This window comes from Amblyomma maculatum, unplaced genomic scaffold (assembly GCF_055883805.1).
Source record: "Amblyomma maculatum isolate TAMU_Amacu unplaced genomic scaffold, ASM5588380v1 scaffold_62, whole genome shotgun sequence".
Lineage (NCBI taxonomy): Eukaryota > Metazoa > Arthropoda > Arachnida > Ixodida > Ixodidae > Amblyomma > Amblyomma maculatum.
The window spans coordinates 224,312-235,273 of NW_028146787.1; the positions used below are offsets into that span (position 1 = coordinate 224,312).

At 47.0% G+C, this 10,962-nt stretch overlaps 1 protein-coding gene across 1 annotated transcript; it reads left to right on the top strand.

Moving 5' to 3' along the window:
- Positions 1-4,966: 4,966 nt before the first annotated feature.
- Positions 4,967-9,767, top strand: LOC146170722 (PHD finger protein 23-like). Its single transcript, XM_084586817.1, has 4 exons — positions 4,967-5,162; positions 5,419-5,465; positions 5,650-5,836; positions 9,239-9,767. The coding sequence occupies exons 1-4, from the start codon at positions 5,144-5,146 to the stop codon at positions 9,517-9,519; spliced, it is 534 nt and encodes a 177-aa protein (XP_084442943.1). The 5' UTR covers positions 4,967-5,143; the 3' UTR covers positions 9,520-9,767.
- Positions 9,768-10,962: the final 1,195 nt, after the last annotated feature.

Consider the following 10,962-nt stretch of genomic DNA (forward strand, 5'->3'; position numbering starts at 1 on the left):
GCACAGCTTCAAGCTGGATGTACCTCCTGATTACTTAATTTTGTTATCCACGTCTTGGAGAAATACGCTCTATGATGCTTTCTCTTCGTCCTTGTCAAAATGATGCTGACGAGGTTTATCCTGAGGTTGTGTGTTACTGGAGATTGCGGCAGGTTGAGACGAAATGGACATTGGGAACAGCGGAAGCCTTGTGGCCGATAGGGAGGAACATGTACATTAAGTGCGATTCCATTTGTTGCGTTACATTGCTTCCACACGAGGAGCTCCGCAGGTTTTTTCTCTTTCTTCTCACCCACTCACAGTTTTGCCACAGATTGTTCACAGCTTTGCTTCGACAAAGCAGTAGTAATCAGCTTCGTTTTGTGAGTGTCTTGTTAGGAGCGAGAGGGGAAAGCGAAAGGGATTAAATAGTTGTCAAAAATCCCTGCCCTGGCAACTGTAGTTTGCTGGCAGCAAAATATAGTACAAGGTGTTCATTTCTTCTGCACTGTCAGTGCACTTCAGAGAATCCCAAGTAATGTAACAAAATTTTAATCATTTGTTCTCAACCTACGTGCTGCATACGAAGTAGTCAGTACGTTACCAGCTTTGCAAAAGGAATTTTCTTTTTTCAATATCTTAGTCAGATTTCGAAGAGGTCTTATGCTCTTCCACTCTTGCTGCTTAAATGAGGCTTCGTCGAGAGCAGTGGAAAATTTTCCTAGTTCATGCCACTGTCGTGCACAACCGTGCAGGAAAATCTTCCAAATTATGCAAGGTACCAAGGTCAACGCAATCATTTTGCTGCTATTTTTGACACATTGGTTTTGGCTGAAAAAATTAGCTTACAAGAACCTTCATGCTCCTCCAGTTTTTGTGCACAGTGCTTGCATTATATTTTAATATAAAAACATTTGTCTCAGCTTAGGCTGCGAGAGAGCTTAATTCTGCTGGTCTCCATCTGTTAAACTGTTTGTATTAATACTGCAACTGTTTTAAACTATGTGCAATTATGCAAGCACCAGCCCCCAGGGAAGCAGGTTTCAGACGCTGCAGCCACCACAGGGCTAGGGTTAAACGTTGGTACACAGCGGTTTCCACATCATATAAAGTGGTTTTACTGTCTTGTTAACGCCCATGTTGGTATGACTCACCCACGGTGCTGTTTATATAGTCTTTTTTCTGAGTTAAACTGTTTGGACGAAACTATAATTTCAGTGTCGCACTGCTTTTTCTTCTTTTGCACCGTTTTAGCTTTAATGGTACAAAGGACTGCCTCACATTTTTCTTTTCTCCAGGCGAGAGAATGGTGCAGTTTGTCTTGCACAGCAAAGACGAGGCAGTTATTTAACACACCTTGTACAGCCACCATATAAGTTACATCACTCTAGTGTATACCTAATTTGTTACATGAAAATCGGTGCGCCTAGGTACTGCGTGATAGCGGTCAGTTGTGTGCTGCTCCAGATAGACATGGACGCGGACTCAAAGCTTGTTGCAGCACAAGCTATCTTCTTTTTATTGGTGTGATAGTTGTTATTTTTGTCTCATTTTTGTCCTGTCCTTCGAAAGTGGGTCTGCTTCCAATACCGTTGGGTTAGCTGTTTATGAATGCCAGACAAGTGCTTTATTCTTTCCTGCTGTCAGCTACAGTAATCATGAGTTGCTGGTGCTGTAGGCAGCAAAAATCAGTGTTTTATAGTGATACTTTTAGATGGCTAGTTACTTGATTTGTTTTTTTTTACCGAGTTGTCTTTCTTTTGAATTGCTGTTTTATTGAAGGGGGATAACTCTTTACGCACAAGCAGGTTTTAAAATGTGTTACTTAGTTCTATTTATGTTTAAAAAGTCTCGCTGGCATTGAATACAAAGCATGTAGTTTTTACCCTTACGTGCCGTGTAGTTGCTTATCTGGATACTTACTTTTGTTATTTATTTCATCAGAGTGCCCTTTGACACAGCAGTCCTCAACAGTTAGCTGCTACAAATTGTATGCGTTTCGGATGGGCGATTTTTTGCAAACATAATTATGTTTGCAGCACAACATTACAAAGAGAAACATAGTGTAGGTTATTTCACTCCATGTTACTAGCAAGAAGTCCTCCTTTCTGCCATCATTTTCTTTGCGCACTGACCGAGTGGGCCCAGACTGCCATGGCTGTTGTTGTCATTGCAAGCACTAAAGGTTTTGCTGCTGATAACGCAGCACTGCTGTGCGAAGTTAGTTTTGAACAGAGAGGCAACATTGTGGAGCTATTTCAATGCTGCCTAGTGTCACCCTCACTGCGCTCACACATCTATGGCTACCACGATGGTAGAACTTGCATTGTTGAACAGAGTGCCCATCTTGAGTGTGTATAAAGACGTGGATGGGGTGTGTTTGCTAATGGCACCACATGACGGCGCTTTTGATGCATATGATGGCAGAGTTCTCCTGTTCTCTTTGACCACATTGAATTGTGGTGCTGCTTTTTAAACTGACATGCCTGGTGTAAGGGAATATGGCAATGACACACGAGCTCAGTGCCATTGCCTTGCATGCCAAATGCAGAAGCTTGTGCAGGACTGTCCTTAAATTAACTATTACCCCGTACTGGCCACGCCAGAACATTTGGCATGATACGTCAGGCTGGGGATGTTCACTCTGACTAACCCACTTCACTATACTTCACCCATGCATTCAAAGACAGAGACGGGCTCGGTGCACACTATGTTGGTGTGGTTATTAAATGATTTTCAAGCAGTTTTCCCTGTGCAGGCAAATCAAACGGATGTCATCTCACCAGCACTTGCCACAGAGCCACCTGACGCATCTAATGTGTCCCACTCTCATTTGCATGACTGAGAATTTGCCAATTGGATTGAAGCATAAGGAGCAACATTTGGCTCAAAGACTGGCATATGTAAGTGCTACTTGGGAACCATGCGAGCATAATGCTGAACTGCTCGGCATTGCGTTCTATACCAGTGCCACCACGTGGCATTTTGAAATGGAGAATGTGTAGCTCTTCCAGTATTATTATGAGAGGTGTTAGAACCTGAAACTGATGCCTGTGTGGAGGAACAGATGTCAGTTATCTCATCTGTGCTGACTTGAGAACGCTGTAAGGAGAGTAGTGGGAAGTGCTGGCGTGTTGAATTGGCATGCCCCTTCTGGACACATGCATGTCTGTAGTGTCTTCAGGCTACATCATTTCCGTGTTGATACTTACTACTGAGAAAAAAAATGAAGAACCTGTCCTCAGAGATAGGGGTTATTGTCTCAGTTCTGGGTGAACTCCAGCCGAGTTGACACCTGTTTGTTTTTGATGAACATATGCCACGTCGAACAACTAACATGACACCAGATGTGTTCCTCAGTGTTCTGGCTGTCATTGCATTCATTGAAGTGTTTCATTAGTTGCTTTGCTGCTGTATAAAAATAGTGGATGCTTGCTAGGGAAGGGTGTACATTTTTGCAAGACCCCGTTGAGAAGGAGCACTTTTCATCTGTTGAAATTGGAATGTCGAAGTTGTGTTGTCATTTCCTGCAGCCTCCTGTCTTGTGGGAATCATTTTCCATCATCGTCTTGATGTCGGCATCATCTTACCAATTCGCTGGTACCGATTTCTTGCTGTAAGTTAAAGCTTGTCTGACTGCAACTAGCTGAATACCTTTGATCATCAACTTGTTGTTGTGCCATTTTGTGTAAAATTGTGTGCAAAGTTATGTGACATTGAGCAGCTACAGCTTTTTATGTTGATGCACGTGGTTGCTAAAGTTATGCTGCAGTTAGTTGCTGTAGCACGTTTATAAAACTTAATGGCAGTAACTGTTTCGCCAGAGTTTACCAGCGGACACTATCACTCAGACAGCTCATCATTATATTGCACAGATAATGCAACGTAGCTGGGGAACGACTCCCACAAGACAAGTGCCACAATTTGTCGGCGAACCAGTCTTGGTTGAATGGGCATTGCCCAGGGCTAGTGCATTGACGGCAGTGTATGCTTACTGTTGTGCCTGTGACGGGGTCGTGCTTCTCATCTACAGTGGTGTCAGCCACAAGTGTTCACAGAACCCATGGGGGTCGGCTGTGCCAAGTTTGATCAGTTTAGCTTGTGGTAGCGGCTTAGCGGCCTGATCACTTAGTGAACAGATGCTCTGATGCCTTTTTGCCCCTCCTCGAGTAAAGTTCTAGTCCTGTTGTGTCCCGATGTTTGAGTTTTTTAGAGCGCTTTTTTTTTTTATCATTATGGAGGAAGAAGGGGGCTTTGCATTGCGCGGCATCGTTCTTATGGTATATGCTGTTATAGAGCCTGCTTAAAAATACTCTAGCAAAGGCAATTCATCAATGTATGTATTTATTCCATATGACAATACAATGTACAGTCTGTTTTAGTGACAATAAAGAGAGTCTGCAAATCATTCTAAATGCCTGTGTTGTGTCTGAAATCAGTGAAAGTTGAATCCCGCCGCAAATGGGTGGTGATCGGGGGCTAAAAGGCGCCTCGAAACTAGTGGAGTGGGGGTGGCCACGGCAACACAAATTTGGTGAGTCATTTAGCATTAGTGTGGGTGGGTAACGAAGCGACATAAAGGAGTGAAAAAGAAAAAAAAAAATGGAGGGGGTTACCCCGCTAAAAGCCCGCAGCGGTGCCTTACAAGAAGGAATCGAAGTTTTTTCATAATCAGTCGTAGACAGCCCGCGCAGAGCCAGCTCGTGGCCTTTTTCCTCGTCCACGTACGGCGTAGCAACAGGTTCAGGGAAAAGGTAGGAAGGCTGCTTCAAACACAGCACGTGAGACAGCGTGCAACAGGAGCACCAAACTGCTCCGGAAGGGTGCGCGAAATAAAGTAAACATCGTATGCGTACGCATGGGACGAGCGAGATCCGATATCCTCACGGAATCTGGACGATCCCATTGCGCTCCTGAAGGGAGGGGGCGGCAGCCAGAAGTGGCCAGTCCTCATCCTCCCTCCCTCCCCTCAGGCGGAGAGGCGCTGGTGAGCGCAGCCCGAGCAACGAGGAATGCCGGGAAGTTGTCTGGCCGCACAGCAGCCGAGTGATCATCGTTCCCAGCCATAGCGTAGTACTGGAGGTTCGAAAAGTTTTCTTTGGTTTCGTCGAAGCCGTCGGCGAGAATGTAATGATCGTTCCTGACCAGCACGCATCTGACGAGCATGGAAGGAGACGTGAATGGTAGGTGCGCCGACGTTGGTTGGCAAACTGCTGCGAAGCAGTCGTCCCTCCAACTCGGAAAGTGTTGAGGGCACTTTCCACTGCGTCCCCGCCGATGGGTTGACAGTGTTTAGGGGTTCTCCGGACCGCACGAAACCGACTGCCGAGCCCCGGCAGTCGTTGTGGGCTGCGTCGGAGTGTTGTGTCCAGCGGCGAACGGCTGGGACGTCTTTGACTGCTGTCACGATGACCCCGATTCCTCTGTCTCGTCTCGCAGGAACCAAGACACTGGTCTTCAGGAGCGAATGCTTCACTTCGACAACGGTGAGTGCAGCTCGGAGTCTGGGACGCCTTTGGCGGGCCCAGCGGACGTTCGCGGGCCTAAACGCGTCGTTGACGTTCTCGGCGGCGCCATGTATAGCGTAGCTAGCCAACGCGATCGTGCTCTCGGCCACCATCGCTGCTGGCTTCGTGTTGTGAAGGGCTCTCTCGCGTTTCGCTTATGCAGGCGGATGGCGAACCCCCGCGAAAACGCCAGCGGACCTCGGAGGATTTCATCTCCTTTTGCAAGTTCATCCTCGAGTACGAGAACTACGAGAGCATCAAGCAGGAAGAACTGCGAGAGAAGGCGGCCAGCCCTTCAGACAGCTCGGCGGACAGTGTCGACAGCGTCAAGCAAGAAGACGGCGAACAAGGTGGGTTCGGTGTTTCATTCTCCAAACTTGTGGGACGCCGAATGCCTTGTGATCGAACTCGAGCTTACCGGCTTTCTGCCACGGTGTGTCTGAGGCACTAGCCCTGAACCGTGGTGTCAACCACCGGTATATTAGGGCCCGATGCTTGTGTTCAGTGTCCTCGGCTTGAGAAGTCTCAATGTCGGATGTGGTTTCACGTTAACTAGACGTGCTGATTGCTGCATCATGCCTTTCGGTGACGAGTTGGTAGGGTTTAGCTGTCGACGCTCCCTCGACGTAGGCGCTTGACCAAGCCTGGGCGTCTGAGAGCGGACTGCCGCTTGACTGCCGCCGAACGTCAGCATAAACCGCTTCCAACTCTATTTGTGCTAAAACAGGTAGCAAATAAACGTTACAGTGATAGTAATCACTGGCTGCGAGAACGCAGTAGTGGCCGGTGCCAACGTTGCGAAGCCGTACACGAGCTCTGGCCTTTGTCGGTTGTTGTAAGCTTTTACCGGAGATTGGAGCCTCGGTCATCGAAAAGGGCAACGTTACGACGTACAAGTTCCAGTCAATATGATTTTAGCGTATGCACTTTCAGACGCCGAGCCGTCCAGACGTGGCACTATGTTGTGAAACGTGAACCCACTGTTCGGTGTAGGTTTTGTTTCGAGGGTAGACAAGTCTCAATCATATCCACGATTTAAACAAAAAGTTGCAGAAGCTGCTCCTGATTGAGAACGTGCTGTGAATCACAACCCTATTCTGTGACAATCAGCTGATGTCTGCAATTTCTGAACGGTTCTTGAATCGGGGGGAGAAAAGGCTAGGCTCTGTCCTTCAGAGGCCTGTGAAAAGGGATGTGTGGAGACTTGGAGCTATTCTTGGACACAAGATATCAGCTGTACACATTCTGTCAATTCAGGATACCATTCTGAAGTTGACAAGAATGCTTGGCCTGAGAGGATGCTTTTTAGTGAGGATGTTGATCCTGCTCAACGCAAGAACTCTCTACTGCAGCTTCTTCTGAATGCAAAATGCCTCTGTGCTGATGTTGTTCCCGCATAAGGGAGCATCTGCAATCTTGTGTTACCTGATTCCATGCTGCCCAACGTGAGCGGTACATTGGCAGTGCAAGAATGTGTCTTGGCATACACGAAGCAAGAGATGTCCGCTTCGGTCTTCGCTTTGAATGACAGGCTTATGCTGCTTAAGCATTAACCTGCCTAGCATCACTGCACATCCAGTACCTACTATTGAATTGTTTTGTTAGTAAGGACAAGAGCAGCAAAACCTTGTCGCTATAGGTTGAAACAAGCCTGCTGTCTTAGGTTGCGTGACTTAGAGGGACCAGCAGCACACCTCCTTCACGGTTGTGTTATGAATGGGTAGAGTGAACTGATATATTTTTTGAACTCTCATGATCCGGCCTCATAGTATATATTGACTGACCCCCACACCTCCCTGTCTTTAGTGCCTTATTTACTTGTGTTTCCATAATTGAAAGGGGTTCCGAAAACTTTATGCAACTCTGGTTGTTTACCAAACCTTCCTGTTCACTTTTTAAATGTCGTTTCCACTTTCCATCCACCAAAGCGCCCAGCTCACATCATTTCAACTCCTCAGGTGCACTATGTCTGCAGTGTTTGCAGAATCTTTGATTTCCTTCTGGGATGTTGTCATGCCCCAAACACTCAGTAAACATCTTTGTTAGCCCTGTGGAAGCTTTCTTTTTAGTTCAAATGCACAAACTAGCCCTACAATTGGTTTTACTTGAACGCTCAATAACATGCAGTCAGTAACAGGCTCTGACGACACTCATAGAGGGGAATCTATCTGGTATCTATTGTTATTCCAGCACTGCACTTCTGCAGCTACTCAGCAAAACTTTTTTCCACTAATGCACTCTTCACCCGATATTAATTTTTTTTTTTTTTTTCTTGTTCAAGGTGTACTGCGAGCTTTTCTGTGAGAGTTCAGGTTCTTCCAGTTAATGTTTTCCACATTGGTAACGTAGCATTTGAACAGCCACAAAAACGCCTTTGCGCTGAGATTTAAGTGTACTCCAAGTGATCAAAACAAACCCAGAGCAATCTACTGCTAAATGCGTTGTAGCCATTGTAGCCCAGCTAGGCTGCATCCAATTCACGAGCTTGTGATGTTGCTGACTGTCAATGAGAGCTAGCAGGGAACTACAATGTCTTAACTATGCTGCGGTATTCCATGTGCTGCTGTGTTCTGTGAAACATGTTGTATCTTCTGTGATCTGTGTACCAACATCTGTCTATCTTCCCTACACAGAGATGGCTGCATCATAGGAGTCCTGGCAGATCTGTGTACCAACATCTGTCATCTTCCCTACACAGAGATGGCTGCATCATAGGAGTCCTAGCAGCGTCATTATTCAGTTTAGTTTTGCAGAGCAATGCAATTACTTCCCATAGTTGGGAGCGGCGGCAGACACTGCACACACAATAAAGCCGCACACCCGTGCCACGAGTTGGGTGAATTGGGTGCAGCGCTGACACGCAGGCCGCATGGTAGAGTACAGTCTCTGACAAAAGTATAGAGCTCAGGGAGTCTGCTCCCGGATCTCTTCATGGTACGAAGCTTATTTGTCCTACCCCCTCCAATGAAAAGGACCTCCACTAATGCTAAATCAGCGCCACTACACGGCTCAAAAGCAGGCTGCCAGGGTTCTACACTTCTGACAAAGGCTGTACATTTCTGCAAACAAGATTTCATTTCGAGGAAGACTACTCGTGCACATTGTTTCATTATTCAGTGAGGACACAGGTCACACTGTCGCTGTTTCAAGTGAGGCATGTACAGACAGCACACCAACTTGCATAGAGCACATGAGGTGTGCTTGGCAGTGCAAAGGAAACAACACATGGTCTTTGGAAACAGTGCTTGTTCACAATAGTCACATACAAGGAAGCCGCATATAAACAAACACCAATTTCTTTTGCTGCACCAATTGTCGGAATGTCACTTTTGTTGCGTTGCGCCTTGTCGACTCTTAAACCTTAACTTTGGTGAAGCTCGAACAATAATTACATAAACACACGCGCAAGGTGCCATATATACCTTACAGGAGCGTTGTACAATGACTGTGCCTTCTGGGCACAAGCACAGTCCACAAGATAGAGCTGCTGTTTTCACATGAGCTGTGAGTGACATTGGCCTGAGAGGTACAAGAGGAGAGTGCATAGGTGGGACAATGTGACAGCCAGTCCGTCGGCTTTTTTTTTTTTACGCATACTCATAGCTCTCAAGCTACCGGCTGAAAACGTCTCAACTTCAGTTACCTGGTTTTGTTGAAGTCACTGTGGCTTCTGCCACCAGGGTTGACAAGGCGAAGTAGCGGCGAGTGGTGCGATGTCTTGGTGCAATCCACGCCCCTCTTGTCCTTTGCAGGAGGGGGCCCCATGTCCGACGTTCCGGCAGCATTGGCGGATGATGACTCGTATGACCTGATCACGTGCTTCTGCCTGAAGCCTTTTGCCGGGCGGCCCATGATTGAGTGTTCCGAGTGCCTCACCTGGATCCACCTGTCCTGTGCGAAGATTCGGCGCACCAACATTCCCGATGAGTTCACCTGCCAGCGCTGCCGCGAGGCCAAGCACACAACGCGGCGCTCGCAGCGAATACGAGCTGGCGGGACAACACCCCCCCAGAGGCGGCGGCCATCGACGTGACGCCAGTGTGACTACCGTGGTGTGCGTGGCGGTGCGCCGGACTCTCGACTGTGTGGGAGGGTACATGTGCCGACACTCTAGTCCCTGGGCCTTTGTGGCGCAGCCGCTGTACAGACTTGCGGTGTGTCTCGGGGCGTGTTCCTCCCCTCCCCCGAGGGCAGGCCTCTCTGCGGGGTGGGGGTGCATGTGTATGTGTGCGTGTCAAGAAGCTGAGATAAAAAAGAGCTTAGCTGTTTGCACACCACCGACTTACCTGAACAGTCTCCTCGGTCGGGAAGGTGCACTGCCTCAAATTTGAGCCGGTGCGTCTGGTTGGGCTAACTACCATTCAGTTTTCATTTCGAGCAGGTCAGCTGACGAGCGGCAACCATCACTTGCCAGGTTTAAGTCGTGAATGTGTGCTTATCGACCTTGCCTTTTTATAGGTTCTGCCTCCAGACAGACATGCCCTCCAAGGGTATGGCTCAGACTGGAAGTTTTAGTGACCAGCAGACTTGCTTGGAAGCACCAACAAGGCAATAATTCTAGTTAGCTCGTTAGCTGCTTGTTCCTAAATAGTGGTGCAAAAGTCGCGCTAAATGCGTTTTTTTTTTTACTTTATCAAAAGGCAAAAGTGCTATAAAAGCTCCGGTGTGCTGTGACACTGTCTTCTGTGCTTGGTTCTGTCTATTTTAGCCACATTCCTGCATTTACATTTTATTCAGGTCTTTCTCATTGGACACTGGAAAGCAAACAATGGCAGTTGTGGTTTTTAGTATTCCACACAAAATGACAGCAAAATAGAAGCGTACAAGGTTGCTTGGCTGTTGTTAAATGTAGAGCTCTTTACCAGCTTGTTGCAAGCTTAGATTGCACATACTACAGCTACCTTCTCCGTTTGATACACTGAAAACTTGCTGCATGCAATAACTTTCCTAAAACAGCCTATTTTACACCTGTTTTAAATTTGCAAAGCCAGCCCTGTTACATTTGCTCAAATGAAATAGTGCAGTGTCTATGGTTCCTTACACGTTTTTTTAATGACCGACGAGCATTGCAAATTGGAAACTTTGGAAAAGTCTGCTTTTGACATGGAGGTACAATAAGTTTACTTGACCTATATTGCATCTCGTAACTTATTTGCAGTGAAATGGAAGCTATGAATGTGAAGCAATGGCTTGCAGTCCTATGTGGTTGGCTTATAAAGGATGGCACACTTGTGAAAGTAATCACCTCACTACCTTGGGCCTCCACTCCACTGCAAGCGAGTTTTGAGGCAGAGCACACAGGGGTGATTGGTAGGAACTTAACTGTGACGAATGGGTAGATGTGCTGAGCACTTTTTTGCACTATTTTTTGCAGGTATAGCGGAGTTCAGTTGCCTGCACTATGTGGCATCTTTCCGCTTGCTGAAGCCATGATAAGCTGCGCTAAGCTTATTTAGATGTCTTAAAAGCATGGCGG